The following is an 18707-nucleotide window of genomic DNA, read 5'->3' as shown; positions in this document are numbered from 1 at the left end:
ATAAGAATCCTAATTTCAGAAATAAATAAATGGAGTTAGAATTGTATGGAGACCGTTAAATTGAAGGGGAAAAAAATTATCTCGTTGCACAAAATAACATACTATTGATACAGAGATATGATCATTTTCATTTTTTTTTTCTTTTGATTAAAGATCAATGTTATTTGCAAATGAGGGTTTATTGTTTGTTAAAAGAGAATGAGTTAGGAGTGAACTCTCTCAAACTCCCCCAAACTCCCTCTAATAAACTCTCTCAAACTCCCTACACTCCCCCAAACTCTCTGAAATCAAAAACACCAAACTCTCTCAAACTCCCTACATTCTCTCAAACTCTCTCAAAATTCCTGAGATTTAAAATACACTCTAACTCCCCAGAAATCACTCGGACTAACCCCCTGGAAAACCAAAAAATCATTTCATTGTTTCTAAATGCAACTTCATCTTCTTCAAAATCTGATCAGTGATCACAGATGTTTGTCTCCTCTCCATGTAACCTGTACAAAACTAAGAACCTTGTTTTAGACAGTGGGTTCAAGTACCCATTTTGGCTGTTGTTTTCCATTCCCAGAAATGCTTGGTAGGTTAATTTATTAATCTCATTTTATTCTTTCTCTCAAACTTATAGCCGATCTAACTTTGCAGATGCTCACAAGAGTTGTGGCAATTGATTTCTTTTGCTAATACATGAATGGATTCAATTTGAAGTTTGGGTTTATAATTTCTGAAATTAGGGTTCTGATTAGGTGATTTTTTTCTTTTCTTTCTGAATTTATGATGATTGATTGTGTGATTTAAATACAATTGAAATCAGAAATTGTTTCAAAATCGACTCACTACTCTAACTCGGTCTGATCCGTTTTTATGCCCATCAAAATATTATTCGAAACAGGTTTCTAATTCTAGGAGGAATAGTTAAAATCCTAGTCCATAAATAGGTTGCAAGAGCGCATATAGAGAGGGAGATAAAAAACAGCGAAGAAAGATGCAACAGTTAGGGCAAAACGTTCTTAAACTCTTTCAATAAAGTTAAAGTTCCTATTGCATAATTGTTCGTATCAGTGATCTTACTGTTTATATACCGTTTATTATCCATCATTATTTTTGAAAAAGAGTTATTATGGCTGTAGCTGCCCCTGGGCAGCTCAATCTCTATGCGTCCCCTGCTTTTGGATCCCGCACTGTTGATTGTTTCGACAAGTTGGAGCAGATTGGTGAAGAAACATATGGGTGACTATTCTAACTATTATAAAACCCTTAAAACCCTATGTTTCTGGTGCATTGTGTTATTAACTGCTATACAAATTTATTTCTGATCTGAATGGATTTTATTTAAGTCATTTAACAAAGTCTTGTTAGTGGATTATACTTTGATTACGAGTCATAAAGATTTTTTGAGCATGATAGTGGCCATCATAATTTCTCGTTTTCTTTGATCATGACAAGCATAATGCAAGTTAAAATCTGTTTGCTCTCAACCATAGTTCCCTTATACCTTCTGGAGGTTAATTTTTTTTTCCATCTGTTGTCCACACTCTCTTGCAGTCTAGTTTACAAGGCTAGAGACATCTTAACAGGGGAAATTGTTTCCCTTAAGAAGATTCGAACGGACAAGGAGAAAGAAGGGGTAACATTCGTTTTTTTTTAACCCATTATTATTGGACGCCCGAGCTTCGGATGTCTAACATTAAAGTTTGACTGTTTGCAGTTCCCTATAACTGCCATGCGAGAAATTAAGATTCTGAAGAAATTGCATCATCAAAATGTGATTAAGCTGAAAGAGATTGTTACCTCCACTGGTAGCCTTCTTTTTAGTTCTTCCAGTTTTAATTCGTAATTGCTTTCTCATCACTAGTTCTTTTCACACTTAAGTATTAAGGTTTCTAAACCTTTTACTGTCTACCAGGACCCAATAACGATGTGCAAGGGAAGCCAGGTGCGTACGTTTACAGTTGCATGAATTTCAGCTGAACATTACCTTCATTGCTCTTCTACGATTCATATATATTTCTTAGAATATTATTTTGTTATCACCAAGGCTATTCAGCATATCATCGACTAAGCTTCATTAATCCACTGAACTTCTTGGAGGTGAATTGATATTCAAATTATCTGCATTTCTTATAGGGCCGACAGATGGTAAAAAGTACAAGGGTGATATCTATATGGTATTTGAATACATGGACCATGACTTATCTGGGCTTTCTAAACGTGGGGTGCGATTTTCAGTTCCTCAGATCAAGGTACCATCAGAAATTTATAATTGAGAATTGTCAGTTTTTCAGCAATTGATAGTTGTGTGAGTACTCAAGTTACTCGGTTTTTCCCCAGTGCTATATGAAGCAGCTATAGACAGGAATTCATTACTGTCACCTCAATGAAGTACTTCACCGTGACATTGAAGGTTAATTTTAGGCCAAGCTATTCTGTTTTATTAAATAAATTGAGTTTTCGCTTTTCTTTTCTTTTTCCCAATGGTCTGAGACATTGCAATTATCTGTTCCTGCAGCTGCTAATCTTCTAGTAGATAATGAGGGGAACCTTAAGCTAGCAGATTTTTGCCTTGCAAGATCGTTATCCAACGACCATCAAGGGAACCTGACAAATGAAGTGATTACACAGTGGTATAGGTAATAACTGTTGCAATTGGGTCTTACAAAGTTGGGTATTCAGTTGACATTACTTGCTAATCTTCAGTTGACATTACTTGTTACATATTTGGTTCCTTTTTACAGACCCCCAGCAATATTGCTCGGAGCTACTACTTATGGACCGGCTATTGACATGTGGTCCGTGGGATGTATTTTCGCGCAGCTTCTGCAAGGAAAACCAATCCTACCTGGCAAAGACAGGGTGACATTCTATTCCTTCTTCAGTAAATGGTTTGTGGTTATGTACCTTACAATATAGCATGCTAGTGTCCTGCCTGGATTTGATGAACAGTTATTAAGAAAGACCTTGTGTTTGTGTGTTTCTTCGAATAGTTAGTGCCAGTTCTCGAATGATGTCAACTGATTTGACCCTAACATGTTAAGAGAACTGTGACGAGAATTATCAAAAGAAAACGACATTAAGAACAATAGATATGACTCAATTTCCTAGACCGCAATAAGCTACTAAATTGGTGCATACACAAAATAAAAGATCAAAAAAATACATGACCAAGTAAACATAAAATTTGTATCATAATGGTACCAAACTACTAATAGGTTCATAAATATCATCTTTCACCTAACACCCAACTTCTGTTGCAGAGTTTGGATGTGCGTATCCAGTAACATATTTGTTTCCTTTTGTTTCCTTTTGGTACCAAGCTACTAAATTGGTACATGGGATAAACACAAAATAAAAGATCAAAAAAATACATGACCAAGTAAACATAAAATTTGTATCATAATGGTACCAAACTACTAATAGGTTCATAAATATCATCTTTTACCTAACACCCAACTTCTGTTGCAGAGTTTGGATGTGCGTATCCAATAACATATTTGTTTCCTTTTCGGGCTTCCGAATTGTGTAATTGCTATGAAAGGTTTTCTGAAATTATGTGGACCTCTGTGGTCTGGTTTATCTGTTCATTTTTTTTATCTACATGTATTCAGATATTTTATTATACGATGATAGTTTTCTGACATATATTAGTCGACCAAAAAAATTGAAATTGGATTACCAAGAATTTGAACTAGATATAAAAATTTTCTGCAGACAGAGCAATTGGAAATGATTTTTAAGCTTTGTGGATCTCCCAATGGGGTCAACTGGCCTGGTGTTTTTAAGTTACCCTGGTATAACAATTTCAAGCCAAAGGAGCCCATGGAGAGCTGTCTTGAGGAAACTTTCATGCAACACGTAATCAACTCACATAGACTTACTTCAATGACTAGTACTTGGTGCTCTTTTTTGAATTATTGGTTTGTGGTCGTTCAAAATATTATAAATAATCTCTCTTTATGCCCTCATGTAGGTATGGTCGCCATACCGTGGAGTTATTGGAAAAAATGATGACTCTCGACCCATCTCAGGTACTAATTTAAAAACTTACAGGTGTCGAGATAAATGATGGGATAGTTATAAAATTTAATATGATTCTTTTTATCCACCAGAATAAGTTACCCCTCTAACTTCTCTTTGTTTTCGGAACGAAGTAATCCTCAATGAAACTACCCTTGGACTATCTTAGCTTGTGGTTCCTCCTCTGGATGTACATCTTTACGATTCTGTGAAATTATATCTGCTCTCCTTTGGATGACTGAACTTTACCTCTTGATTTTAGTTTGTTGTCTCCATAGTAAATCATAATGCCATCTTCATGTTTTCAGAGAATATAAGCCAAAGATGCGCTTAATGCCGAGTATTTCTGGACGGATCCCCTGCCTTGTGATCCCAAGAGGGAACATTCCATGAACACATCCTCTTTCCTGTATATTTCCAGCGACAGTTTACAAAACTTCGCGAAAACCTTTTGTGCGCTCCTGGATAAAAGTTGATACGGTGACAGGTCTTGGCTGAAAAGAAATGCTCATTTGTAGATGTATATTGGCTTTTCTCTGATCTAGATTTTGATAATGCTGAAATTTCATTTTACTTGATGGTACAGTTTGCCTAAATATGAAGCGTCCCACGAGTTCAAGGTACGCCAGCAGCAGAAAGCAAGGAAACGGCAAAAGCTACAGCACTCACGTGTGCCTCCGTACCAACAGTCTAGGTACCCTCCACTCCATCCAGGAGATAACCAGCCTATACATACTTCTCAGCCTCCAGTGGCTGCTGGATCTAGCCATCATTATGGAAAATCACTAGGACCTTCTGGTGTGCCCTCTAGATTAACCCAAATTGAGCAAGTCAAGGTGGTGGTGGTGGAGGAGGTTACAACGCTGGCTCATATCCACCATCCCCACAAGGACGTGGACCTCCTTATGTTGCTAACGGAATGCCTGGTCCCCGAGGAGGTGGTAGTAATTACAGTCATAACAGTTCAAGTTACCGTCCACAGAACGGTCCATATTCACGAGGTTCAAGTTCTGGTGGAGATACGCTAGGCAACAATAGTAAATCACGTCAGCAACATTATTATAGTACGACAGAGGTTAAATGACACGACAGTGGTTGCATGTCAGGACTAAAGTATGTCTAAAAGTTGTCTAAAACTATTCCCTTGGAACTTGGGGTAATCTGAATTTGTACATACATATACACCGATTGATATCCATTAGCCTCTTTTTTTAGGTGGTACCGGCTCTATGAGTTGTAAAATTTACCTGAGTGCTTTGTGACATGAAATCTCTCATTGTACTTCATAAGTTGTTCGATGAACAAAATGTGTCTAAATTTTATCTCAATGCTCCTTGAGTTGCTTTGCTGCATACTCGGTTTTGAGTAATTTTTGCTGTATCTTTTTGTTATCATTAAGAGCTATAGTTATAAACACCATTATGAAGGTTTGTTAAATTTGTACAGTTAGTTTTAGTCATGGTCCTCGTTGCTTAAAGAGATACCTTAGAGTTTGAAGGAGATCTTATGAGAAACAAAATGGAGAACAGTATTGTTGATGATCAGTTTTGTAATTTCTGGTGCAAAGATTGCCAGTTTTAAGAAAATCAATAAAATTATATTGGAGTGAATAGAAGATTGGATTACAAGTGGCAATTTATAAACAGAATTGCATGTAGGTGAGTAGCTGATATCACTCACCAGCTTATTTATTAAGCTTTTTTGGAGCGGGGTTATCTGTACTTACACTTGCGTGTGATTGCAGAGATAAGCAGATTCATGTTCAACACTGATGTAGAACAAACAATAGACCATCCGTGTCATTTGTAATTCTGGAACCAACACTCTGAATGTTGTACGAAAATTCTTAATTCTCCCTCGTAAGCTGATCTTTCTGTTTCTTCCTACTAATTCTATCATCAGTATAGCAGTACCTATTTATACTGTGTATGATGCTATCTGAACAGTTCAATTGTAGAGCATAATAATACTACGAGTAATTCTGTTTTCAGCGTAAGCATAGTTATGGTTAAGTTATAACGATTCAGTAGCTGAAAATCTGACAAACACAAGTTCGTATGCAATAATGATACCTGGTGTTTGAAGGCTTTTAATGTAAAATGATTTTTCAGTCTAAATAAGTATGATGTCTAATAAACAGGTTAGATGCCATTCTATTTGTAGTTTTGGACCTCCTGTAGTTGCATAAAAAGATATCTTTCTGTCAATGCTCCTATAATTGGCTTGCTGCATGCTCAGAATTTATGCCTTATCTATTTGTTGTATGTGGGGTCCATAATCAGCTATCTTATAAGCATCATAACGAAGATATCTTTAATATGTACAGTCAGTCTGAAAAAATCGAGTTACAATATCATGCTGTTAGACCTTATTTAACAAAATCGTGGTCAGCTATTCTGCTGAAGAACTAGCAATAGAGGAAGAAGATCATTTGTTTGTCGGTAGTGTGTAGTATCCTATCTGGCTCCTGGTCTCCTGAGTCATGTAATCTGATCTGGTCATTTCGAAGTGTTGGTACTTGAGAGACTGTGTTGCGACCCAACACCATTCACTAGTTAGGCTTTCCTATTTTTAGCATATCTTGGTTTCCCTTTTTTGTCAGAACTCTTTTTCCTTGTTTTGCAAGTCTGTGCAGCTATAAATACTGCCTTAATTCCTGTATTCACATAACTAAGAAAACAATCAAAGTTCTGTTCTTTAAATTACTCTTTAAGCTGGTGGTTAACCCCCAATCAAAGGGTTTATTTAGGGTTCTTAGCTTATTGTTTGTGAGATACAGGAAAGGATCCTAACATCTGGATCAGAGCAAGGTTACGAATTATTATCAAATTCTGAAAAAAAAAAAAAAAATTTAGAAGTACAATGGGTGGTCATGATTATACAGACAATCTCAAGGGGGTTCATGATGGATTGACAGACTTGACCAAGAATGTCAATACGCTTATTCAGGCTATGAACACCAACAAGTCTGAAGAAACAAAAAGACGAAAACAGAAAGTTATTGAGCAGCGTCAGCAACGTGAAGAAGAAAGAACACAACGTCAGCTAGAATTAACGGAGAATAATACAGCTTTGACAGCCAGTATTACTACAACGTTCACAAATTTGTCCACAACCATTGCCGCTTCTGTTGCCACGGCCATTGTTGATCAACTTCGCCCCTTGCTTCCTCCAGTTGCAGGCAATCATGGTGGTCCTCGTCATAATCCACCTCCACCTCCGCGACAAAATAACATCAATCTCAAGTTTCCTCAATTCGATGGAGATGATCCTGACGGTTGGCTTTTCAATGCAGATCAATATTTCGCAGTTCACACAGCAGATGATGCTCTTAAAATTACTATTGCCTCTGCAAATTTGAAAGGTGATGCTAATGTTTGGTTTAGATGGAAGCAGTCTAAAGCTGCCATTGTTACTTGGGCTGAGTTTGGTGCTCATCTTCGAGCTCGTTTTGCACCAGAGAAATTTGTGGATCCTAGACTAGCTATTAGCAACATCGAACAAAAAGGCACAGTGCGTGAGCATATTCCTGTATTTGAGCGTTTAATGAATTTGGTGGACTTCACGGAAGAACACTTGATTCAATGCTTCATCCGCTCTCTTAAACCTCAAATAGGTTCGGCGCTTAGATTATTGGATATCAGATCTTTGGATGATGCTTTTAAAAAAGCCATCCATCAAGAGGAAGCCCTTGCAGCTAATAAGTCTGTTCCCAGACAGCCTTATCGTCCTCCTCCCTTCCGGCCTGCTGCAACTGTTCAACCCACTCCTTATGCCAAGTCTTCTTCTCCCCCTGTGTATCGCCATTTATCACCAGCTGAACAACGTGAACGCAGAGAAAAGGGTCTTTGTTTTAACTGTGATGAGGTTTACAAGAAAGATCATGTTTGTCTAAATCCCAGACTGACCATTTTGGATGTTGAGGAATATATTCGAGAAGGTTCTACCACTACAGAGGATACGGCTCCTGTTTCCTTTGACGTTTCTGAAGTATATGAATCTGATCCTACCATCTCTTTAAGCTCGCTATTTGGTTCTTCCTTTCCACGTACCATGCGCGTTACAGGTCGTATAAAATCTCAACCCATTACTATTTTGATTGATTCAGGATCTACTCATAACTTTTTGCATCCATCTGTGGCTAAACAATGTGGATTTGAAGTTTGTTGTCGAGATTCTCCTCTAAATGTTACTGTGGGTGATGGTGGCAAGTTGAATACTAGGGGTTCTTGTCCTTCTGTCACTATTCAACTCCCTAGTTTCAGGTTTAGTGCTGATTTCCACTTGCTTGACATTAGTGGTTGTGATGCAGTTTTAGGGGTACAATGGTTACGTACTTTAGGACCTATTGAATGGGATTTTGCAAGATTATCAATGCAATTTACAGTTAATGGTAAAACTGTGTCCTTACTTGGTAACAATCATTCGTCTGTAATGATTTTGGAGCAAAAATCCATGCAGCGTTTATTACAACATGCAAATCATGGGGGTTTTATTGAACTAGCTGCATTAACTACTTCATTGAAGGAAACATCGGTTATTGATCCTCAAGTACAACAATTATTAGTTCAGTTTACTGATATTTTCAAGCAACCAACGGCTCTTCCACCAGAACGTCTTCATGACCATAAAATTCCATTGGTTCCTGGTTCTTCACCTGTCAATGTGCGGCCGTATAGATACCCTTACTTTCAGAAATCAGAAATTGAAAAGATTGTTGCTGAATTACAATCCTCTGGTTTTATACGTCCAAGCTCGAGCCCCTATTCTTCTCCGGTGCTGATGGTACGTAAGAAAGACGGGTCTTGGCGGATGTGTGTTGATTACCGTGCTTTGAATAAGCTGACAATCAAGGATAGATTTCCAATCCCTGTTGTTGATGAGCTATTAGACGAACTGCATGGTGCGACTGTGTTTACTAAACTGGATTTGCGCTCGGGTTATCATCAAATTCGATTGCATAAAGCTGATATTTCTAAGACATCTTTTCGAACTCACGATGGTCACTATGAGTTCTTGGTTATGCCATTCGGTCTTTCCAATGCTCCATCCACTTTTCAGAGTTTAATGAATGATTCTTTCAGGGAATTTTTACGAAAGTTCGTGCTGGTCTTCTTTGATGACATTCTGATTTATAGCAAGACTATGTCTGATCATTTGATTCACTTGTCTCAGGTGTTTGAAGTACTTCGTTCTAATCAGTTATTTGTGAAGGAATCCAAGTGCACCTTTGCTCAGTCCTCCGTGGGTTATTTGGGACATGTTATTTCAGCTGAGGGAGTTTCAGTTGAACAAGAGAAGATTGAATGTATTATGTCCTGGCCGACACCAACTACCATCAGAGAGTTACGTGGTTTTTTGGGCTTGGCAGGTTATTATCGAAAGTTTGTTAAGGATTTTGGTAAGATCAGTGCACCATTAACTCAACTACTTAAGAAAGATGCTTTTCAATGGTCGGAAAAAGCTACTGCTGCCTTCAAACTTTTGCAAACTGCTCTTACTACAACACCAGTTTTGATCCTTCCTGATTTTTCTAAAGAATTTGCAATTGAATGTGATGCTTCTGGATTTGGATTGGGTGCTGTTTTATTACAATCTGGTAGACCCATTGCTTTTCACAGCAAGCCTTTAGCTGAGAAGAACAGGAATTTAACAGTTTATGATAAGGAGATGCTAGCTATTATTTCTGCAATTCAAAAATGGCGCCATTATTTGCTTGGGAGGCATTTCAAAATATATACAGATCATAAGAGTCTGAAATATTTTTTGGACCAGAAAATATATTCCTTAGAGCAACAGAAATGGCTATCTAAACTTTTGGGTTACGATTATGAGATAATCTTTAGACCAGGAAAAGACAATGCTGCAGCTGATGCTCTGTCTCGCCAATCCAGTTTCCACTACAGTCTTACTGCACCAGTTTTCAGTGGTGTAACAGAAATAATACACGAATGTCATAATGACACTGAATATGGAGAGCTCATTCAACGGTTAGTTGCAGATCCAACTTATAAGCGTCATTATTCTTACGTTGCTGGTATATTACGTTATAAAGGCAGAATTGTGGTAGTTTCCACTTCTTCGTGGTGTTCAAAAGTTTTGCAGGAGTTTCATTCAACTCCAATTGGTGGCCATTCCGGGTTTTTGCGTACATATAAGAGAGTACAACATAATTTCTACTGGAGAGGACTTAAGCAATCTGTGAAGAATTTTATCCTTCATTGTGAAGTGTGTCAGAGAAACAAAGCTGAGGCTGTTTCTCCTCCAGGTCTTCTTAATCCATTACCAATACCAACTGACGTATGGATTGATATTTCTATGGACTTTATTGATGGGTTTCCCTCGTCCAATAGAAAAAATTCTATATTGGTAGTCGTAGATCGTTTAACGAAATATGCTCATTTTATACCACTTACACATCCATATTCTGCACATTCTGTAGCCGATATCTTTGTGAGGGAAATTGTGCGTTTACATGGCATGCCAAGATCGATTGTCAGTGATCGAGATCCCTTTTTTTTTGAGTAAGTTTTGGGAGGCTTATTTCTCTCTTCAGAATACACAGTTATGTCGCAGTTCAGCTTATCATCCTCAGTCGGATGGACAGACAGAGGTGACAAATAGAACTTTAGAGTGTTATTTGAGGTGTTTTGCGGGAATGAAGCCAGCTGATTGGAGCAAATGGTTACCTTGGGCTGAGTGGTGGTATAATACAAGCTTTCATTCAGCCATTCGAATGTCTCCTTATCAGGCATTGTACAGTCGTCCACCACCTGCAGTTACAGCTTATTTACCAGGTTCAACTTCAGTGCATGATGTTGAATTAAATCTTAAGGCTCGTGATCATACACTCAAGCTTTTGAAATCTCATTTGCATGATGCACAGTCCAGAATGAAGAAATATGCTGATTCGCACCGTACTGAGCGTTCCTTTTCAGTAGATGATTGGGTTTATTTAAGATTACAGCCTTATCGTCAAACAACAGTGTCTCAGCAATCTTTTTCAAAGCTGTCTCCTAAGTTCTATGGACCATTCCGCATTTTGGAGAAAATTGGGTCAGTTGCGTACAAACTAGAACTTCCTGCCTCTAGTCGCATTCATCCAGTTGTTCACGTATCTCAGCTTAAACTAAAGGTGGGATCAACTACATCTGTGGAACAAGTGTTACCAGACATTATTGATTATGAAAAGTGGGAACCTGATTCGATTTTGGATCGTCGCATGTATAAGAAAGGCAGTGGTGCAGGCACCAGATGGTTAATCAAGTGGAAGAATCATGAGCAAGAGGACGCAACTTGGGAGGATGCTGATGATTTCATCGCTAAGTTTCCAGAATTTGAGGCTTGAGGACAAGCCTGGTTTCGAGCAGGGTGGGATGTTGCGACCCAACACCATTCACTAGTTAGGCTTTCCTATTTTTAGCATATCTTGGTTTCCCTTTTTTGTCAGAACTCTTTTTCCTTGTTTTGCAAGTCTGTGCAGCTATAAATACTGCCTTAATTCCTGTATTCACATAACTAAGAAAACAATCAAAGTTCTGTTCTTTAAATTACTCTTTAAGCTGGTGGTTAACCCCCAATCAAAGGGTTTATTTAGGGTTCTTAGCTTATTGTTTGTGAGATACAGGAAAGGATCCTAACAGACTGCAAGTTTGTTCATGTTCATAATTTATTTCTCTAATTATGGCTCGTATATTAAAGAACCATAATTGCTGAATCGTCACAATAAAACGTTATGCACAGGAAAAAGAACTTGCATATTCGATAGTGCTTTGTGTGTGATTGCAATGCTGAAGCAGAATCATGTTGAGATTTGTTCCAACACTGCTGTAGAACTTGTTAGTATTTTTGTATTTGGTTCAATGAGTTCAACTCGTAATAGAGTAGAGGTCAAGAGAGAAAGTGAGGCAAATTAATTGAAATGTAAAGTAGAAGTCAAGAGAGAAAGTGGGGCAAATTAATTGAAACGTAAAAGAATGTGTTGAAGTAAGTTATACTCTAATCGTGCTCTCCTTACTCAATAAAAAAGAAAAGTTGTATTTGTTGCAGGTTGATGGGAGTTTAATCTTCTATAATTTGTAAGCGTAGTTTCACCAAATATAGAGGAAGGACCAAAATGGAACATGGGCAAAAGTCTGAGAGGAAAACTTGAAGAGGTAAAATATCTTACACAATTTATCACCTTTGTCGTGTTGATGTAGGTCTGCGATTTTTCAGTCAAAAGATGAAAAGCTAGAAACTTAGAAAGCACAAGATAATAAACATCCTTTGATTTTAGCTATGCTCAACTTTAAGAATTTTATTCTTATCTGTATCCATCACCTTTCATATTCTTAATACACCTTACTTATCTTCTACAGGTGAACATATAATCTTTTGTTTATGTAATGTTGGCTTTCTGTTTTCTGTAGTAACTGTAGTAAAAGTGATAATCAGGGCCAAGCGCCGGTTGAGTTTAATCATCTCAATTTTAGTATTTGATCACTCATTTGGCAATCTAAGTATGTAATAGCGTATCAGCATCTTCTTCCATCTTTACAACTGTAGTAATCATTTGAAAGTCTGCTTGGGAACTGATCAACAGAGAAATGTGGTAGTTTCTGAATGACTGCTAAGAAACTGAAAGAATTACTTTGCCAGCCTACTTGCACCGGCACCACTCACTCTCCGTACTTGAGTCTCTTTAACAGTTTTGTACGTTCCATTCAATGTGAACCGCAGCATGCATATATTAACGATATTTTGCAGTCTCAGACACTATTTGAACCAAGCTATAGCGCCAAAGACGTTTAGCCAGAGATTCACTTATTTTTGTTTGCTAATTTAGTTTATTTTTGCGAAGATGGTTGTTGGACTCTCTGTCTGTCTGCTATGTAGAGCTGTCAAACGGGCAAGCTAGGGTCAACCCGGCCCTAGCTTGACAAGCCACGGACGGGTTAGGGTCAACCCTAGCCCTAGCCCTAGCACTGTTCATGTACAAGCCCAAAACCCCAACCCTAGCCCTAGACGGGTTGGCTCTGACGGGTTGCGGGTTGGCTGGTAAATTTATGGCATCAGTTAACTGATGGTGTTTCTGAACCAAATATCCATTCTATTAATCTATTCCGTACTATGTTTAAACCAAGAAAGTTGAGGTTTTTTGTCAACTCAATGCCTATGGTGTCAGCAGTTAAACATCACATGTCATGATTGAAAATTTGAAATGAACCAAACCAAAGTTGTGGAGTGGAATACATATAGACATAGTTTACTGTTTACATACATATATAAAACCAAAAAAAAATACAAACTTCCACTTTTACTGCCTACCAGTTTACCACAGTGACAGAGACACAGAGTATCACCTACTAAAAGTCTAAAACACTTCAACCTTAGTGAAGAGGAGACCATAATAACAACCAATTCCTTATTCCTGCACAAAAAGTATCATATTCATTAATAAGGAATTAAGGATCTAGGTCCAGGATTGTGATTCATATAAGAATCCTCAAAGTGACAGTAACTATTATCTATGTTTGTCCTTTTATATACAAAAGTGGACAAACTGAAGTACTGAACTGAAGCTACGACTACCGTCTACTGAACTGACTTTGAAATCTTGATTCACAACCTAAAGGTCCTAAACCCTCATATGCAGTCACATATACAATATATATCGTTAGTGTCTCCCTTCATATTTATACAAAAAATAGGAGACAGTGATATCATATAGAAGTCCAAAATATTTCCTAAATCAGTGCCCAAAAAATGTTCTTTTTCCATGTATCTTTGTAATTGTGTCTAGAAGTGTATCACTTTAAGATGCTCCAGTATGAATCTGTAATTTCCAGCAAAAAGTATATCAAACAAAAGGATGTGTTAATGTAAATAAATAGAATTTTCATAATTACCCGCTTTATATCGTTGAAGTACAGATACTAATTAGACGCATAAGAACTTACTGCCTCATTGTTGTTTGCTGGCTCAAATGCCAATACATCCTCACTAATATCATTATCTTTCACTTCCTCAACATCAGTTGATGCAGCTCCTACATATAATTGAAAATAAGTAATTATCAATCTCATATATATTGTTAAATAGACTTACAACTAATTTTAAATATTACTCAATCAAGATTCAAGACACTTAGCCTCTTACCGATTCCATATATCCAATCACGAGTTGTTATCAATGCCTCGGCACTTTCAGGTGATAAGGAGCTGCGATATCTATCAAGTACCCTTCCCCCAAGGCTAAATGCAGATTCCGAAGCAACGGTTAAAATAGGAATTGATAAAATATCAGTTGCCATTCTTGTAAGATTAGGGTATCGTAGTTCTTGGCTTCTCCAATACTTCAAGATGTCAAAATCAGTTGGCATTGATCCTGATGACTAGCTTAGATATTGTTCTAGTTCTGACTTGTCAGATTGTTGACCACCATTTTTTTTTGCCGCGGCAAATTCCTGCATCAAAAAACTTTAACAATTAACTACCAGTTCTATATGGACAGTTATAGAAATGTTCAAGCAGTTAAAAATTAAAGAAATATCACCTTCATAAAAGCACTTCCATTGAGTCCAGAATTCCCACCATTTACAGTACCCGAATTCTGAGTTTCATTGGTTGTTGTCGAACCTCTTAAAGTTGACGCCGTATGATACTCTTTATAGAGTGCCGCCATCCTTTTTCTAATAATATCAACTTCCTTCTTCATTTCACGCTCAACAGGATACACCTTTTCTAAAGTAAACTCTACAAATTCAAACTTCAATCGAGGGTCTAAAACGACTGCCATTGCCAATATTGGACTCAATTTTTTCCAATACTTGGCAAATTTTTCTTGCATTTTCTTCGCCATGTTTCTGATGAACTCAATGTCATTAGTTGTCTCTTGATCTAATAATACTTTAATTTGACAAACCCCATCAAAATAAAAATTAGAAGTAGGATACTTGTTTCCAGAGAATAGAGTCGTGAGGTCATAAAAGACCTTGAGAAACTTCGTGACCACTTTGATTTGCTCCCATTCTTCCCCATTAGGAGACTCTGCATAGTCAGGGTCCACCAACCTCAAATGAGTGAAGACTTTTTCATACGAAATACAACTTTGTAACATCAGATAAGTAGAATTCCATCTTGTCTTAACATCTTGTCGAACACCCATCTTTACTGACATTCCTAAATCGCTGACAGTATCCAAGAAATTTTGTTTTCTTCTTTGTGAACCTTTAAGGTACTTCACTGCTAACCTTATCTTGATTACTGCTGGATCAATCTCTGTCAGTCCATCTCTTACAATAAGATTTATTATGTGAGCACAAATCCTTATATGAAAGTTTCTTTTCCCAGTATCCGACATAACATTCCTTGCAATGAATCGACTCTTCATTATCTTAACACATGAAGTATTTGATGCAGCGTTATCCAAAGTGATGCTGGTTACTTTTCCTTCAATTCCCCAATCATTTAACATCAGAAATAACTTATCTGAAAGTGCTTGACCAGTATGGGGTGGTGGCAGTGGAGAAAAATTTAAAAGAAACTTCTGCAATACCCAATCTTGATCAACAAAGTGTACTGTTAAACTTATGTATCCAGTGGTGTTGACGGAGGTCCACATGTCTGATGTTAGACACATTTTACCTGGAGAACATTGTAATTTCTTGCGAATAACTTCTTTTTGGAACTTATGCATTTTAAGAATATCAGACCTTGTAGTATTCCTTGATATGGTTTCAACATCGACATTCAGATAACTACATAACTCCCTAAATTCAGTCCATTCTACACAATTAAAGGGGAGATTTTTACCAATAATTAGTCTTGCAACTAAATCCCGAAACTTTGATTGATCTATTTTGCGTGCACGAGTAGCCAGTTCTCCATTATTTGTAGATAACAAAAGTTGCCCCACATCTTGCATCTTCAGTCTAGGGCACTTCTTTAAATGCCTTGACATAGTTGATGTTCCTCCTTTCTGACTGTCATAAGCATATTCCTTCCTACAATTCTTGCACGTAGCCTTTTCTTTACCATCTTTGTCTCGTGACCAATGAAAATCATTCCATACTTTTGATGTAAATTTCCTTTTCTTTGAAGCATGCTCTTGACTTGTCATCGACTCTACTACTGTGATATCCTCTTCACTCATGACATCGTCATGGTCTTCTTCAACTGACATTTTAGGAAGCTACATAAAGAATTCAAAAATCAAAATTAGTAAGCCTTGAGCTACATCACAGGGGACTAGAGCTGTCAATAATTAAAATCCCAACAAGTACACATCCCAAACTGGCAAAGGCAAAGCCAACAAAAGTATGCTTTTTTACACTTTCATGTAAGCCAAAATAAAACATGTGCTTTCTGATTCTGACATGCTGCATATGGAGTTCATTTCCATTTTCAGAATCAGTAAACCTTTGTAATTCAAATAAATATTCACAAGCATAACGTAAGCAAGCTATGCATTATTAATTTATTATAGATCGACATTAAGAGATAGATTGACATTAAGAGACATGAGTTAACAATAAATGACACAAATTCGTGAAAAGGGGATTGGAGTTGTAAGAATCATTTCCACAAACACCTAACAGTACTTAAAACAAGTTATGCATTAAAATTTAAAAACTTAGAACTACTCACCTAGATTAGGAAAGTAGAAGTAAAATCATCGGCCAATTTTTCCTATTCTTCTTCAACGGTAGTGAAAAAACCAATTTTTCCTATTCTTCTAAAATCATCTATAACTTAGAAGTGAAAAAACAACCTAAAGGATAAAACTTGGTTAGTTGATTACGAGTAAAGCCCTAACCCTAACCCCTGAAAATCAAACAGAATAAGTGAATAACAGATAGTTAGAAAATTAAAAAAAAAAGATCATTATAGTTAAACAGTAAACTTAAAGATCAAAGATTCAAAATCTAATCTAGAACTCAGAATAGAAAAAACAACCCTATTTAGTTTTAAATTAGAAAAAGAGACGAACTCACGAACTCGAATACGGAATACCGAATACCTCTGCAGCTCTGCTCTGCCTCCACCCTCCAGTCCAGAATCCAGATCTAAAACTTAAGAGAAGTTTTCTGATTTCTCTTTCTTTGGAAAACTAAGATAAGAATGAGGTTCGTTCCCGGTTACCTGGGTAGCAGGTGAAATTCTACCGATACCTCCGATAACAGGTTACTAACATAATTTAACGGGTTGGCTGGTAACCCGCGGGTTAGACCTAGCCCGGCTTGTTTTCTATTAGGTTCAGATATAACAGACCTAACCTGGCCCGTTTAGGAAACAAGCCCAGCCAAGCCGGGTTGAAACAAGCCGGGCTAGGGTCAACCCGCGGGCCGGGTTACTAATTGACAGCTCTACTGCTATGTTTCTGCACAGGCATGTTTGTCTGTCGTGTGTATTTGTGGTTTAGTCTTGAACTCCTGATGGATTTTTTGCACTCATTCCTTTATATGTACTTCTGTTGTATGCATATCTTTGCCTTTTATTGGTTGAACTCTATCTCAATTTGCTTATTACATCTAGATGCTTATATATAACATTGCAGTGGAATGGAGTTATAAGTATCTATCTCATTTACAACGAAATCAAGTAAGATCTTTAGTGACCTCCCATCGTGCAATCAATTATGTAGTTTGATTTGGCCACTCAAACCTTGCCAGCATTTACGGGGATAACATGTATATGGAGGTATTAGAAAATCCAATGGCTTTCGGTTGATGGGAGTTTGATCTCATATAACCAGAAGACAATAATAGTGTTAGCCTAATTTCCCCAAGTATAGAATGAAGGACCAGTAAGAGGAAAATCCAATGGCATTTTGGAGCGCTCTATTATTTGGATTGCATCCATTTTAAAGGTTCCCACTGTTTAAGTTATTGTGTTTAAGGGAACAAAAATTAAATGGAGAAGAAACCAAAATAGAAGAGAAGGAAAATCAGTGAGTGTTTTATCCATTCTCTTATTTCTCTTTAAGTACACATGACAAAGAAGAGATGTAGGAAGTAGTGTTGCTACATGTGTTGGTGGTAATAGAGAAAGTATTACATGTGTCAAGCATGAAGATAAAAGTACATGCACAATGCCACCTCAAGTGGTCAACCACTCATATTACTACAACACACACCCTTGGATGACCACCATTCTAAACTCATTGCTTTGTCAAAACTTTGCCAGAAAATGCTCGTCGATGAAAAACTGGTCGAAGGAGAAAGACACTTGAGCGTATGAAATGGCGTCGCTTGTAAGGACTCTTCTCCTTTGTAGAACCGTGTCAGGTAAAGTACTTCGCACAAAAACCTAAACACTTGTAAGGAGAAGAATAACCTCAACTGAAGCAGTATCTCTAGTGTTTTTTTTTTCTCATTAAAAACCTTGCCGAGTAACAAAACCTTGTGGGAAAAAGTAACCTCGGTGAAGGAAAAGAGTACAACACACATTGATGTCATCAGTGCATCGCTAGATGCTCCCCCTGATGTCGACATCTCTCCATGATTTGCATTTATCGTATTATTGTTGTCTCATTAAAAATATTTTCGAGTAACAAAACTCAGTGGAAAAAAGTAACCTCGGTGAAGGAAAAGAGTTCAACATACCGTTTGATGCCCCCCTTGATGCATGAACTTCTTTAGTCTAATACAGTCATGTGAGTGGACAATTCCTTTAGTCCTATGGAGTTATGGAAGTTCAGACAATCTCTTTAGT

The 18707-nt window shown here is 37.3% G+C and overlaps 1 protein-coding gene and 1 pseudogene across 1 annotated transcript; one reads left to right on the top strand and one right to left on the bottom strand.

The window, feature by feature from the left end:
- The first annotated feature begins 1117 nt into the window (after positions 1-1117).
- Positions 1118-5339, top strand: LOC113348385 (annotated as a pseudogene).
- Positions 5340-14386: 9047 nt separating this feature from the next.
- Positions 14387-16176, bottom strand: LOC113351603 (zinc finger BED domain-containing protein RICESLEEPER 2-like). The gene is made up of 2 exons (XM_026595557.1): positions 14548-16176; positions 14387-14458 (listed from the first exon to the last, which is right to left on the bottom strand). Exons 1-2 carry the CDS (start codon positions 16174-16176, stop codon positions 14387-14389), a joined length of 1701 nt encoding a protein of 566 aa, XP_026451342.1.
- Positions 16177-18707: the final 2531 nt, after the last annotated feature.

Source organism: Papaver somniferum, chromosome 2 (genome assembly GCF_003573695.1).
Source record: "Papaver somniferum cultivar HN1 chromosome 2, ASM357369v1, whole genome shotgun sequence".
Lineage (NCBI taxonomy): Eukaryota > Viridiplantae > Streptophyta > Magnoliopsida > Ranunculales > Papaveraceae > Papaver > Papaver somniferum.
Note: the sequence above shows the minus strand (reverse complement) of the source record. Positions and strands in the feature narration are given on the sequence as shown.

Bases quoted from the DNA above. Each gene is read 5' to 3' on its own strand.
- LOC113351603 (XM_026595557.1), bottom strand. From the start codon at position 16,176: ATGTCAGTTGAAGAAGACCATGACGATGTCATGAGTGAAGAGGATATC. The intron at 14,459-14,547 runs GTGATATTTCTT...TTTTTGATGCAG, and splicing joins ATGGAAGTGCTTTTATGAAG to GAATTTGCCGCGGCAAAAAA.